We start from the raw sequence: 16228 nt of genomic DNA on the forward strand, positions 1-16228 counted from the left end.
CATGTCTGAAAATATAATGTTCTTACATCACTGAGTGACAATAGCCCCGCAGCGTTAATCAAAATGTAGACAAATCAACGTCCTCAACTTCTTAAAGGAGCACCGGTGCGTCTCATTTTCATTATTCTCCCGGTTCACAATGAAGGGCTTCAAGCCAAATCAGTGAGAAGAGGCTGATGGAGTGAAAATCGCTGCTCTTATCTACGTAGGGGAGTGGAACGGTTGTGGACGTGCCTTTATTATCACGCGGCTCACTGAAAGGAGAGCAGGAAGAGGAATGTGTGCTCCAGTGTCAGGTTAATTGCAGGAATAGATTTCTTGGCAGGTGGGATGGGCCTAAATGAAACAAACGACTCGTCTTATCCTCCGTTAGAAGAATACTCAGCTTCATCTTGTTATTTACAAAAAATATATAGTGGGGGCAATCTATTTGCAGTGACATGGCCATACTTCAATAAACAAACAAATCACCGCAGCAAGTAAAAGCATACGCTCATCAGAAAATTACATTTGCTCCACGTCAACATTTTAAAAAGGGTCTATTGATTAACTTTAAGCCGCTGATCAATTTTAAGCTAAAGCACTCCACAGGTTTTTCTTAGGAAAGCAAATCACTGACATTGACTTCATAATAACACACATTTTCTTCTTAACAAGTGCAAAGACTGTTTGGCAACTGAGCTTCAAAGCCAACATGGAACCACAAGCACAGTCCCCCATAATAAACAACAACAAAGCCAATCTGTCATAAGTGTTCTTTATTACCTGTGAGCAGCGCTTCATAAAACCAGTGTTAAAACTAGTGTCTATTTAGTCACAGTCCCAAAAAGAAAAATTGTGCTGCAAATTACAGTGATTTAAATCTGTGTTAATATACACACAGTATGACGCCGAACAAATACAATAAGGCCACATCACTATTTTGCACAATGACAGGTACAGCGCTGACTGTGTTTGTGAGACAGCTCGTCATACATCTGCAAATAATGAGGGAGGATGAAAAGCAGATGACAATCATTTACAAAATATAGCAACGTACTGGTAAAGCAGTACCATCAAATATTCCCCGTCAAACCAAAGAGGCTTATACGTCTGTCAAATATCAAGTATAACAAGAATGACTCTGTACATGATTAGCATCACATGCTGGAATTGCGCGTTTCTTATCCTTCACTGTCATCAGCTCCCACATCACTAAAGCCTTGTTTCCACCAAGCGGTACAGTGCAGTTCTGCGTGCAGTTTGGAGCAAGACGCACCATAGATCCCCAATAAATTCCACATAGACGACAAACGCGACGCGGTGAACGACGACAAGCGACGGAGAGAAATTCCCTGTTCCACAAGAAGACAAGAATGAAGAGAAGGTTCAAATGGTCAAGTGTTTCCAGTTCCACTCGGTAGAAGCAGGACCCCTGTGCTTGACACCCCAAGGGACCGTACGGATCAGTTAGTTTGGTACCATTCTCTACATTCGACAGTGGAAACACAAATAATTGCATGACACACCAGACTGAACCAAACTGTACCATTTGTTGGAAATGGGGCCAATATCACGTGGTCTTTTCCCTCATTGTCAAGTATCATGATACAAACACTGGCAGTACGCTACACTACAGCTAAATGTATTGTAATGCATTCTGAAGTTGCACATGGCTCATAATGTTGGCATTTCATTAATATTAAGGTTTAAATCATCTAAAGAATCACACATTTGGTGGGGAAAAAAAGTGTTTATATCATATAACAACATTGATAAAACTCTGAAAAGTCTCCATTTTGGGGTTTTAAAGAAAACCACAGAAACTGAAATGACAACTAGTGATGTTACCCACGATGCCACATGGTGCGCGTGTGGTGTGATCCAGAGTTAATGGCCCCAGGGACAACTGCATGGGTCTCCACAGGCCCGCTTCCTGTCCCAGAGGATGTGCAGCTCCTCGGCTGTATGCTGCGGGGACGACAGCATGTCCAGGTAGCACTCTTTCTCACACAGCCAGCCAGCGTCCTGACAACAACAGAGGGGTGAGGACGATGAGGACGATGAGGACGGTGACTGTGTTAACATGCACACGCTCATCGGCTTATGAGTCACACATTAGTTCAGGTCTTTTTCAGGCTTAATTGTGAACATGCACCTTTGATACGGTGTGGATGAACTTAAACCAGAGGGCAAGTGTCAGTGTAGTATTACGTGATACAGAGGTCAGAGACCAGTGTAGTAAACTATATTTTTTAGTGAAACAGTCAGTTTGTAAGAAGAGAAAAAATACGATGATTTAATTGTATGTCATGTAAGAGAGTAAGGAGAAAGACATTTATCATTTCAATCCAGATTTTTGCTATTTGTTTTTTGTCTGTTGAACACACAATATGTGATTTCTGCCACTAGGGGTCTCTCTCCCAAAGTTGCTCCGTGAGCCACCTTTTTTACGAAGTTGCATAATGATCAGCTTTTTTTTAAAAAAAAAGTGTGACAGTGACAGACACAGCCTCCTTTACACAACCATTACAAAGCAACTGTATGTAAACTATGTGCAGGACCAGCGGATGTGCAGCTTCATATACTGAAGAGTCTCTGCATTTTATCTAGAACAGAAGACGATGTAAAAAAACATAGCAGGAGCTCTGTGTCTGGTGCAAGCACACCATTCAAAACAATACTACATTTAATGCAGAAATGTTACTAATAGCTAATAAGTGAAAGTAAATTCAACTGTTAATCTTTCCATTGTCCAATTAATCTTGAGTTACTTGTTGAACGTCTGACAAATGCTGATAAGAGGATAAGTGATCAACCCGGTCATAAATCTTTTAAGAGCTGTGAGGAGCCTGGATCCAATCCCAGCTTCTGATGCATCTCTGTCTCTCTGCCAATAAACCACACAGCAGCCTTTACTTTATAGAGTCAGTGTATCATTTGTGCAGTTGCTCCTCTTTTACCTGGTATTTCTGAGGTCCAACAGCCGCCATCCAAATCCCCATGCTCACATCTTCTCCCTGTAACAAGTCACCCAGGACACGTTCTTCAAATGATGTCCATGATCATCTACACCATCATGCACTTTCCCCACAGCTTCTCACTTTATGGTACTACACCTGATAGGCTTTCAGCTTCTCTGCGTTACTGGCAAGCCACTGGACGAGGTCACGAGAGACCACGTAGCCTGAGCCACAGGCAAATGCCGGGTAGGCTGGACTAGCGTACTCTAGCTCCTGCCACTTCCCAATACGATCCACTGCCCAGCTCTGCCTGAAACTAGGTCAGTACAGCAGATACATAATCACATCCTGCCTTGCTTTCACATGGCACTTCTTTTTGACAATGCAAAGCAATTGTGCTTCTCTCTCACTTAAGTTCTGCAAAAAAAAGGGATGGGCATTTCTAATAAAAACGCTACTTGAATACGAGACGTGATTATACGTCAAATATCCGACTATGTGTCTATATCAAGGTTATAATAGTTTGGGATTTTTCATTAGTTTTGACTTCCTTTTAATTTGTTTTAGAGTGGGTTTGCTAGTTTTTACTTTAGTAGTTTAGATTTTTATTTGCTTTAGTGTTAGTTTGAGTTTTTTTGTAATATGGAGTATTTGCCAGGTGCAAGATTCAAAAAGAACCCAATAAAAAAAAAAAAAAGATGCAATTTTAAAAATATATTAGGACAGATGAACAACCATCCCTCAATCAAATATAACGGCCTACAAGAAAATGTGCCTCATACTGCTGAGGTTGGATGCAGTTAGTGTGAAAGGTAAAAACAACATAATGAATCTTATGTTTAACTTGTGTTCCTTAGGTCCCACATTGTAAACAAAAACAAATTGAAAACATTTTATTATGAATGAAAATGCAGCCTTTCAAAATTGCCGGCAGAGAAAAGATAAACACCCTTCATACAAAGGGTATGTATGAGATTCATTTACGAAAGACGAAAACTAAGCACATATTCGCTACAATTTTTTACAAGTTCAGTTTGTTATTGTAAACTCTTAGTTACTTAAAACTTTTAATTTTATTTCAATTAAATTTTTTTTTTTTTTTCCAATTGTAGCTTTGGTTAGTTTTCCTTCACTATAATAACCATGGTCTATATTAGACATAATTTTGTCTTTCGTCATTTCCACAGCATGTTGAGCTTGCAGGAGACGCTATGAGACGCATTCAAGAAACCAAAATCATTTCATAATTTCTGTGTGGAGTCCACAGCGAGTTGATCTTAGAGAAGCGGCTTTAAGCTGCATTCAAGAAACCTGTGAGCAATAACACGCAGTCCTGCTGTTGCCACCTTGTGGACCACAACTTGGGGTCACTGAGGTAGAAAGAATTTTTTAAATCAATGCAATCATTGATAAAAACGTTATTCAATGTTGTATCTTTTAAATATAGTTGTCATCATATTGATTATTAACTTAAAAATATAATCACATATTCATGCCCATCATGACTTACAGTACAGCAAAGTAAATCACAACTGTCTTCATGAACTGACACAAACACATACTTACTTCCCCCACCAGAAATTGCTACGCTTGAGACCCTTGTGGTCGATCTTCATCAACACAGAGTCCACGTCAATGTAACAGTCGTCATCCGTCTTCAGCAGCAGATTAAAGTCAGCGTTTCTCACAGACCTGTCGGAGAGGAAATTCAAACCTTAATAATTAAAGCCCAACGCAGGATCCCCCCCCCCGCAATATCCTAGGGTAGATTTTCTTCCAAATATCATCCAGAGCACAGGGCAAGAGGTCTTGCAACTAAATAAAACACTTGAAATCAAAGATTAGAACCACCCTGCGTGTGTTGCTACATGATGACTCACAGCTACTTTCGCCCCTGACTGAGTGATTGCAATTGCGATTTTAACAGCGAGGCAGTTTGAGTCGACGACACACTTTCATTTCAGGTTGTAGATTTCCTCAGAGGGGCCAGGCAATTTGGAGACAGAGAATCGAGTTATTAGCACTTGGCATACCATTTATAGAATTGAAGCAGTTTGGAAGGCACGTTCCTGTAGGTGTCCACCACGTCCACGAAAACCATGTCTCCGTGCCTGAGGCTCTCTCGCTGCAAGGCGGCGTCCTCCTGCCTCAGCCTGGAGGCATGGTCCTGAATCCTGGCTGGTCGGCCTCGCAGGAGCCCTGACAGACCCTCTCCATCTGACACGCAAGTGGTGGCAGTGCAGCGGGCACAGGGAGGTAATGACAGGCACTTTTATGAGATAATGACTGAAACCACAGGCTGGCAAAACAATGTGATAAAACTGTAACAGTTTACAGAGTGGATCATTAGTCCTGTTTACACAGACATTGAATGGTGAATTTAATCTTCTTTTGACCAAACTGGCTACAAATCCATTTTCAGATAATGTCAAGAGCAAACAAAAGCAGGAGGTAAAAATCAATAACCTTACACAACAGGGAGGGAGAAAACATGTTGTTTCCCATTTTATTTATGCAGGTGCCCTGAGGTGAAAAGAATAAGCTAATCTCATCACCCTTTTTTTTTTTTTTAAGGAAATTTAAAATGGGGGCTCCTTCACAACCACATCTACATAGTGTGATTCTGATTAAACTGTTCACGTGAACATTTCAGAATGTACCATAGATCGTAAATGTGAACCCTCCCGCCAAACCAGGAAATCCAAGAGCACTTCTGTGAGGCAATATGCCTTCTGCAATCTGCAAAAACAAACATTTATTTTAAATTCTGTAACTTATCACTTCGGTGCTTTACATATTTGTAACCGACACCACACGTGGACACGTACGGAAGAGAACTTGAGGACGCCGCCGCCGTCATTGAGCTGCACAGAGGAAGAGTTGACGTTTGTCAGTCCAGAAGAATCCAAACTCTCCCAGACGAGTGTCCCTTCAAAACCCTGGATGAAGAGCAGACACTGCATTTGGTGTACGTGTAGTAAGGTGTTGTTATGTAGAATTTTATTTCTGTGCATTGGGATACTGTAAATAAAAGTCAACCTTTTCTTAGTACCTGGATAGCATTTATTTAGGATTTGTTTTTGGAATTGTATCAATTTAAACTCATACAATTCTGAAAACATCTTCAATCTTAAATAAATGTCAACATATTGCTTGATTTTTAACTGCAATGTCTCTCGTCGCGATATCATTAGAAACAAATACATCGAACTCGAAAACGGTGTTGGATGGGAAACGTCTAGTTCTTGCAGGAGCCTGAGTAGGCGTGAGCCTGACCTTAGGTAAGATGAACTGCTCCACTGGTTTGTACCACACCCCGTTCACCATGGTCCCAGTGCTGATGGCACTGAAGCGAGCAGTAACCACGGCCTCCTGCAAAAAAAAAAAAAAGAAAAAATCATTACACATAAAAAATTAACATTTCACAACATACTATACTACAGATATATATTTCAATGGCGGCTGCTCTCAGGCTGCGTATCAAACACACTGTACAGACAAAAAGCATAAGGAATACATTGTTCTTCGAGGTCCAGACCCGGTTACCTCCTGATCCAGCTGGAGAAGCTTCACCGTTATGTTGCTCTGAAGCTCAGTATGGGGTCCTTTGGTAAACACCCCCAGCCTGGTGATCACCACTGGGTGGAGGACCTTGAAGTCCAGGGCGACGGCCAAAACGTCTGACAGGGTGAGCACCGAGGTGTCGGACACCTTCACGATCTCTATCTCGGTGTCCTGCCCTGAGACTGGGACAGAAGGGAGGGCAGACACTTACTGCACCAGTGCAGGTGAAATATATTACAATCCTAACATGCTGACCATCTCTGTTCAGTGATGAGGAGAGGGAGAGCACTGAGAGAAGAAGGGAGACTCTGGTAAAGCGACCTCATCAGCACTTTGCAGAGCTGCTTCTAGGGATAGCTGTCTTTAAAGGGGAGCTTCTGTTTGTGAATGTTGTTTCTTAATTACAAAAGAGCAGTTTATTACCTAGGGGATCAATAAAAAGATTGAGTCTGTTAAAGAGAAGCAGGCTTTTTACTTTATATATGTTATACACACACACGTTGTGCTGCCCGCCTCAAAATAAAAGACAATTACGAGCGATGAGACCGTTTTTCAAGCCAAATGTTTCTCAGACTGACAAGAGTGGACAGAGCTGCAGGATTTGTCCGTACAGATATTAAATATTCTTATGCTGACTCAATACAAATACTTTGTTTGTGCAAACTTATCAAAAACAAATAACAGTGCCTCTCCCTGCAGTGTCGAGCACAAGATAGCCAACTTGCTAATTGAGAAGAAAAATCAATAAAAGCCTAGCATAAATCATAAACCTTTGGCAAGAAACAGCTTATGTTCTGTATTATTCATTTACATTTCAAGTGTATTATTTGATTAATTGAATCAATAAAATGTCAGATGTTTTTAAAATATGTATAATTTTCCCCCAACGGTGCAAAAAAAAACACAGACATATTCAAATTACTTTTCTGTTTTTCAAAAAAAGCAACAACCTGTAAATATGTACATCCATGAAAGTGGCAACAATGGATTTTAAGGATATTTGCCACATAAATGAATCATAATTTTGAGTCAAATGTCACTGCTTTAACATACATCTTTAAATGAACATCAAGTAGTTCATTTGGCAACGTGTTGGGAGATGGATTTAGGTTTTGGTTGTTTTTTTTTAAATCTGTGAGATAAAAGCAGCAGAAACAAAACATATTTTAATAACACACATGCTTTGAGCAGAATCCTGAGTCTGGAAACCGACTGTGTTTCCATGCAGCCAAGGTGTCTTTCTTTTCCAGTCTCAGTGAGTGTCTTGCACCAAAGCTGCCCACCTGCCTCTGATACTGAGCAAAACCATTAAAACCATTAACACACTGGCAAGCAGAGAACAGAAGAAAGTATAAAACGTCATCATGACCCTAAAGGCCGTAGCCTATTCTGATGAGCAGAAATTATGTTTTCATGAAGAGAGCAGATGGGGAGAAGTCATGAAATGGCTGAACTGGACTGGCTCAGTGAAGGTGAGAGACATAAAAATGTACCGACAGTAAGTCTGTTCAATTACTTCATTTTCTGTGTGCGAGTGCTTCATATAGCCGTTAGTACGCAGTGCTAGTTACGGCTGCAGCAGCTGCCTCCACTGCTTTGGCCTTGGGTATGGAAGGATAAAGAAAAGTGTCCTTGAGCTCTGGGGGAACATGAACAAAGGTGTTTTCTACTTTTTTGTGAAAAAGCATTCTTTTAATCCTTTCACTTTCACTCATCTCCTCAGCTACTCTGCCGCAGCTCCTCCTTTCACACAAAACATATCTGTGTATTACAGCTGCCAATCTCCCCTTATCAGTCAGTGGACGATGATTCTTCAGTACCTGGCTCGGTGAAGTTCAGGATGGAGCACGAGTACGGATCCTCTCTGTCCTCTTCTGGAATGGGACACCCATGTTTGCCCACAATAAATTTCACCCCCACTCTGAAAAACAAATACCCACACACACTTGCGCTGCAGTCATTTTTCCTTTGTCCAATATTTAAGCAACAAGATTTCAAAAGATTGTCCATCAATCCAACCTCTGTTACCATGGTTACTCAGGGTTGCTTAAAGGCCATCACACCTTATCAGTGCTTAAATCACAGATTGAGAAGGAAATGGACCGAAAGGAAGAATGAATGAGAGAAAAGTGTTGGCCGCTGGTTGGGTAAAAGAAGAAAGGGTTGATTGGGCAGTCTGTTATTTGTTGCCAGCTGCAGGCTTTACTTCCACTTTATGAATCCGACATGTGGGGAGAAAAAGAGATAGGAGTGGTGAAGTTGGACAGACCTGTGCTGGAAGTGGGGGTGATGTCGCAGGTATCCCAGCCAGGTCTCCCTTATCGCTTGTCGCAGTTCATAATTGTGTCTTGCTGACAGCACTCCCACCAAAACTTCATAGTATGGTAATGCCTCATCTGTGTCAAACATAGGGACCATTTTAAACACACTCAAACATGCGTGGATGGACATTACAATAGACTGCTACAAAAAGAATCATGAATAAGAATTGTTCACGTCTTACTGGGAAAACTGGTTTCATTTTGATCAAGATAATTGCATTTGACCACATTATTGTAAGGAAATATGCTTTAATGTAGTCCCTTTTTTCAGGTTTGCAAACATAAAAGGGCAGAGCCTACCTTCCTTTGGTTTGTATATGTAAGAAACAGCTTCTAATAGCTTACAGATTAGGGGAAAATAGATGAATAATATTACAAAAAACCAAAAACGTTTCATAAATGCTGTAGAAATAACATCATTCAAAAAATAATGAGATCCTGGAATGACTGGAAAATGCAGGCTGCCCTAATATGTTAATGTTGCCCATTAACAATCATCCTAATGATCAAAATTATTTGTTTTTAATCTTGATGCATAATAATGTCGCATAACATCCCATCTCTAATTTTTATTCAACAAATGTTATGGTTGAAAATATCAAAACGAGACAAAGAACACTCCTGTAACTTGTGAAAAATGTTTGATGTTGAGGACAAAAGAAAGATAAAAAAAAACACTCAAACAACAACAAGGTGCCACAATAGTAAACAGTAAACAGTGATGTGTTGTTAAATGTCATCTAGAGCTGGTGAGAGTGACAGTGCAACAAGCGCAGATATATTAATAAAATTAAAACCACACTTGAAAAACAGGCTTGATTTATGCGTTGCGCTGCTGGTGCTTACTGCACTCTCCACTTACTTACATTAACTTTGCATTGACATACTGTGATGCATTTAAATGAATGTCAACTGGTGGCCAACTCCTCTACGGCTCGGATTCAGCCTGAAGTAGCGCTGAACAATCAATCATTTTATGATAAGGATTTTTGTAATAGGGAAGTAATGTTACGTAACAACATAACAATATGGTGTGCATCAATATTGATTCAAAATCATTTCCGTTTGAATACTGATTAGACTGATGGTTGCAATTCTAGTTACCAAGCTATTACCTGGACATTACTTTGAAAACAAAGGTATTACTGTATTATTATCATCTCCTTATTACCACATTGCAATCATTATTAGTATCAAGTTGGAAATCGATACAATAGAAATGAGATGGAAGATATTAGAATACTATTTTCACATGGATAACATGTGATATGAAGTGTTACCAATAAATGTGTTTTATGCCAATTAAAAATGCAATACTAACAACATTTGAAAGTTGAGGGAACCAATTAATTGTGGTTGTAAAGCCGTAGTGAGTAACTTTTAAATATAAACAAATGGCTGTTAGATTCAAACCATTGTCAAATCCTTTCACACATTTCACGTTGATTCTTCTTTTCATTGCACTACTAATGCGAGACAGCTGCGAACATGATGGCGTATGACTGAAAACACAAACAAGTTCCCACACAACATTTCAGAAGTGAATAAAAGAAGACATAAAAACCTTAATTATTTGTCAGTTTGAAGAGATAAACAACCCCACCAGCCCCTGCACTGCTGCAGTACACGCACAAATGACAGGTCTGATATGCTGTGTTTCCATTATGGCACGGTGTGGTGTGGTGTGGTTTGGTACAGCACTGCTTGGCTTGCATTTCGACGGAGTACACCACCTTTACTTAGTAAACGAGGTGTGTGCTGTGTCCGATGGCTGCATAACGTTAATAACTGGTGCGAAGACAACAATATCGGACGCGACACAACAGACAACAGTGGAGGACATCCACCTGCACTCTTTTCGTTTAGTGCGTTTGCCTTGACTTTCGTGGGACATTTACACCGATGGCAAGGGAGAGACATTTTACTGTCACTCAATCAGCTGACTATCGTGGGTGGAGCCAGTTTAGCTCCACCCTGCCCATAGTAAAATGCCCATACCATTTTACTCTGGTACTCTGAGGAAAAGGTGCCAAAGAATGGAACTAGGATGGGGCTGATTATTTATATCCTAATGGAAATGCAAAATAAAATGTACCATAGTGTACCAAACTGAACCGTTCCACTGGGTGGAAACACGGCTATAGTATAGCCTGACAGAGCTTGTTACCAAATGAAGGAAAGAAATCATCTTTATTGTCATTGTACAACCGAAAATTGCATAAAGAAATTTTGCATCCCGCCACAAGGGACCAACCTGACCAAATGTGTCCAACATTCATACGTTCATGTTTGATGGAGAAAATGCAAACTGCACACAGAAAGGTCCCAGACTGGGAATTTAACCTGGCACCTTCTTGCTGTGGGGCAACAGTGCAAACCACTAGTAACCACCATGCCACGCTCACACACAGGACACACTTTTATGTACTAGTAGTAGTAGTACAGAGAATAATTGCACAAATCTGAGGTAAAATACTCATGGCAATTAAAATGGTGTGTCATAAAGAGCTTTTGCACAATGTATGCATAAACATTATATTGACATTTCTTTCACTTCTGTTTTACTGATCCTTACAATAATTATATCACAATATATATTTACATATTGTTATTGAATAATTGCCCAGCCCTAGGACTTTTTAAATGTATAATAAAGTCAATATTTAACAACAGCTTGACTTACATCACAAAACCATAGATAATACTGTCAGAGGAAAGGGAAAAAAACATCACAATTCATTATTTTTCTAAAATCGTTGAGCTCTAGCGTCACGTGCAGCTCTGGTGTAATAAGTAAGTGTTTGTGCTGTAGTTGAAGAGAAAAAGCCGTGATGCTCAGCTCTGCTGTTTCCAGACGTCCCAGCAACGCCCAACATCACTGAACTGTCACATCCACATCATTCATACTCAAACACACACATGTACTCATGTTGTGTCAGCTCACACACTCACACAGTCACAATCACTACACGTTCACTCACACACACACACACACACACACGCACACAAAACACCGCAAAGTTAGCCAGCCGCTCGAGCGTGAAAAAGTTCCGCGGCTTCGCGGAGGTGAAAACCGGCGGTTGGGACTGGGAAAAAGTACCCGAGTGTGTGTTGTTGTCCAGCGGAGAGGAGGGCTTCCGTGGTGTCAGCCACAAGTGCAACAGGACGGCGACGGCACAGGGCAGCAGAAGGAGCGCTAGCCTGCGCATGGACGGAGCCCTTCACTTCCAGCCGGAGCAGCCTTCAGCTTTGCACGTGCGGAATCTTCCTCCTGCTCGTCGGTGTGAGCTGCGTCGAGTGTGCGCTACATTTCAGCTCTGTTCCTTCCTCCGCCGGGCGGGCGGACTCCTCATCACCGCCGCCACCGACTTATGTCTGCCTCCGCCGCTCACAGAGGCGGACCAATGGGAGACGAGGAGCCCTGTCGCGGTGCACCGTGGGAGATGAAGTTCAATACACTAACCCAATAATCAGCCATCCATTTTCTCCCGCTGGATCCTCCACATGAGGGGAGCGGGGGCTGGAGCCAATCCCAGCTGAAACCCTCTCACTCACTCACACCTACGGTCAATTTAGAGAATCCAATTAACTTCTGCATGTTTTTGGACTGTGGGAGGAAAACGGAAAACCTATGAATTTGGCTCTGCACTTCATTTTACGTGTCACTGGCACTCTTAAATGAAATCATGCCATGCTTTGATGGTGTTTTTCTAATGGTTTGTTTCGTGCAGTTACTACTTAGTCATGTGTTATGTGTATTTTATGTTTTTATACTCTCAGGGACTCACTCTGAGACACATTCTCCTGTATAACTGTTTAATTGATTCATATTATTAGCAAAATAAAAAGAAATTTGAGCCAAATTTAAACCAATCAAACCTTTAATACGTCAAAGAATATTTATCATTAAACATTAATGGTTTATTGTACAGCATAAACACATTCAGATCTGTTACTGATTAGATTAGAAGAAAAATGGCTCAAAGACATCTTGGTGAAATCAGAAGTAAGTGCGTATATTGCAGTCATTCTTACCTGAGAGCAAACTTTTCAACAAGTGACAGTTCTTTCAGGATGGTCAGGAAGAAAATAGGTTGTGTGAATGATGTGACAATTACTATGAGTCACTCTTTCTTCTGTGTTCTTTATTATTATGATAAAGTGAGGATTTCTATACTGAATGAAAAGTCTTTTTCAGAGTGTGCTTGTTTTAAGCCTCTAAATATACCGACACTCACTGACACAACCATATAATATGTGACTAGTTTTAAGGTTCTGTCTGATTTCTGGTGTGTGTGTCTAAATCATGGTGTAAGAATGATTGGGCCGGACATATTTTATTTGCATGATGCATCAGATCGAACCAAATCCTTACCATTAATCTGAGATATTTCAGGAATAGTAATTGCATTAATAGGTTAGACAGAGGTTGGTCGACCGATAAACTAGCTGCTCTTGGTATTTCATTTTAAAGAGTTTCTTTTAAAATTGTCATTGCTGTTGACTAAAGTAATCAGTCTCTTCTTAACTTGAGGCATATGGCTAAGAATTCACTGGGTCATTAACTTTTATGCATAAATCTACATATTTATTCATTGTTATTTATTGTGTTTGACCCTCAACACACACACACACACACACAGACTTGCACTGACTTCCACTCATTTGGACAGCCTAACTAAAGCTTTATCGATAACCTTAACCATTACCTGTGAATGCCTAACCCTAACCTTGACCTGTCCACAATTCAAATCTTAGCCTTAAACTTAACTAATAAGGTTTGGCCTTGTTAGGATCAGGTTTTAGTCTCCATGAGGACTGCTGGTCCTGACAAGGTCAATGTTAATGCCAGGAAAGGTCCTAATTTCGCAATAAGGACATTCATTAACCCTTACCATAACCCTTAGTGCTCACAGGAGCAACCATGGTAAATTGTCCTTATGTGGACATCCTGGGGTCTGTGTGAGTGTGTGTGTGTGTTCATAAATCACATATTCAAGCTTTAAAAATGCATAGATTTTTCGTTTGTCTTCTTATGTGTTGTTGAGTCAAAGTTATGATTCATTTTATATTGCCTTTTTTAATAGTGATAAGGTAGCAATAATTGTGCAGAAGTCACCACATTATACTGTTTTCTTTATGTGAACTTTGAACTGTGATGTATTTTCCAAATTTCACAAATTTAATTTAATTTTTTTAACATTTTAAGTACTTTTTTGCTCAGGTGTATGTTTTATAGCTGGTACAAACGATTTATTTTTTTCATCAGATTGCATAGGTTGGGCTGAAAGAAAGGATATAAGACGATCTATGTTGCACATTCTAATAGCCTCTGTATATACTGTGTGTCAAAAAGCAGCCAAAATGCTCTGTGTTCTAAAGGTTAACCATTATAACTAAATGTCTAACCCAACCTTTACCCCAATTCTAACCCTAACCCAAAAACCAAGTCTTAACCCCCAAAAAGCCATTTAAATGTGTGACAGAATGTCAGGACAATGTCCTCACTTTTCCCAAATGTCCCCACTCCCTGATTTGTTTTTCTGCAAGTCTGTCATGAGGTGGCCGTAAACTTGTATGAACAATTTCATTCCTCAAAAAAAAACCGCAGGTGTTATTTAGGATTAGAACAAATTAAAGCAGGTCCTCTGAGCCGCACATAAATCATTTAAATAGAATGTGTTGTGCATCATGCAGAGGGATGCTTGACGAGGATTTCTCCTGACTCTTGAGAGCACCGGCAGTTCTCCAGGAGAGGAAGAGAGAGCCTCACCACCAAGAGCGCCAGCTGCCACACTTGTAAACATTTCATTTGTATTGATTTTAATGGAGTACCAGAGTTGCATAAATGTTATTTTAAAGACGTTATAATCCCCTTCTGGGTAAAAAAAATAAATAAATAAACAAATGCAGTGGAAAAAACATGGGTGTGGAACTACATTATATCACGATGATGTGAAAAGATGTGAAAGTGCTGCACGACAGGCTGCAGAGACTGGAGATAAATATTCTCTATATGAGGAATCATTCGTTTTTTTTCTTGTACCCTTTTGAGGATCAATTTGTTAAATTGCACCAGTGTTGATACCTGGTGTTAGAAAAACCACCACCGTAGGGATAATCACTTTCCTGTGCATTACGTAATTCTTTCGGAGTCATAATCATTGATGTACCGATAACAATGGTTGTTCATTTGAAAGGAAACGTCTATTCACAGCAACATGGAAGGTTTATTTAAACACAACGTTCTGCTCCAACACGGCGGATATTCAAACCTTATCTCACACGTTATTTTTCATGAGCTCGGCTCTTCTGCTTTGTCCAATTTGTTTTCTCTATATGTCAAACCCCATTCTTCGAGTTCTATACTTTTTTTTTGTATTGTGAATGGAGTTCTTTTCATTTTCACTTTCACCCTGCACTGTTCAAAACACTCCCTGCTCTTATCGATATAGATTTCTTTCTATGCAGCCAGTTCCCGGCTGAGCTCTGTGGGTTTTACCCAATAATAAACCGTTCTACAGTGTTTTTTTCTGTACATAAAACTCACACCTCTCTGTAAATTCTTCAAGGATATCAATTTTGGGATTGCTTGCTGTCACGACTTGACTGGGCCGCATACTGTAAATAAAATGGACATAACCGTGCCAACCTGTGAGACGACGGACTCGTCAGTCACAAGTGTTTGATTAAATGTATGAAATTAGGAATATAAAACAACTTCTTAATAGTTAAACACACTCCAGCTAATATGCCTCACTGTGACTAAGTATAAACTACAATCATATTCTGATCAATGATTTATTCAAATAAAGTAAAAGTAAGGACATGCAGCAGAGTTGACTCCATGAAAAACTTCTCTGCCAATGCCAAACAACTAATTCTGCTCTTGACTCTCGTTAGGAGTCGTTTATTGGATGGAAGAAATATGTGTGTAATCATTTAACAAACAGGGTCCTTAGTAGCATGTGGAAGAACCAACATGAGGAGCAGGTGCCAGGCTGTTTGCTGTGGCTGTGTATGCTTCTTCCACATGCTACTGAGGCCCCTGTTTTGTTAAATTAATAAATTGCTAAATTGCCAATATGTCTTGTCTTGATTAAAGAATGAATCGACCAAACACAAACTTCCTTACTTTTTGAGCTAAGTTTATATATGGTCATGTTGCACTCTATCATACAGTAGCATGTACTGTAAGAAGCCGAGTGAGAAAAATACTATAAATAATGATAAATAATCAGAACCACAGCTGTGCTGAGGCTTAAAAACAATCCTCTTCTGTAACATCTCCGCTTGTCTTTAATTTTTATTTCAACAACCAGCTCCTTTGGGTTTGTTTCAGATAAATCAGCGAGGGTCTTATCAACGTCACTCATCACGAGCGTCGCCGCTATATGCAAT

At 40.1% G+C, this 16228-nt stretch overlaps 1 protein-coding gene across 1 annotated transcript; it reads right to left on the bottom strand.

Moving 5' to 3' along the window:
* Nucleotides 1-743: 743 nt before the first annotated feature.
* b3galnt2 (beta-1,3-N-acetylgalactosaminyltransferase 2) lies at nt 744-12190 on the bottom strand. Its single transcript, XM_044046440.1, has 12 exons — nt 11928-12190; nt 8776-8902; nt 8327-8427; nt 6489-6688; nt 6219-6314; nt 5771-5881; nt 5603-5681; nt 4976-5159; nt 4509-4634; nt 3099-3258; nt 2943-2999; nt 744-2007 (listed from the first exon to the last, which is right to left on the bottom strand). Exons 1-12 carry the CDS (start codon nt 12034-12036, stop codon nt 1870-1872), a joined length of 1488 nt encoding a protein of 495 aa, XP_043902375.1. The 5' UTR covers nt 12037-12190; the 3' UTR covers nt 744-1869.
* Nucleotides 12191-16228: the final 4038 nt, after the last annotated feature.

The sequence above is a fragment of the Solea senegalensis genome, linkage group LG15, assembly GCF_019176455.1.
Source record: "Solea senegalensis isolate Sse05_10M linkage group LG15, IFAPA_SoseM_1, whole genome shotgun sequence".
In the NCBI taxonomy this organism is placed as follows: domain Eukaryota; kingdom Metazoa; phylum Chordata; class Actinopteri; order Pleuronectiformes; family Soleidae; genus Solea; species Solea senegalensis.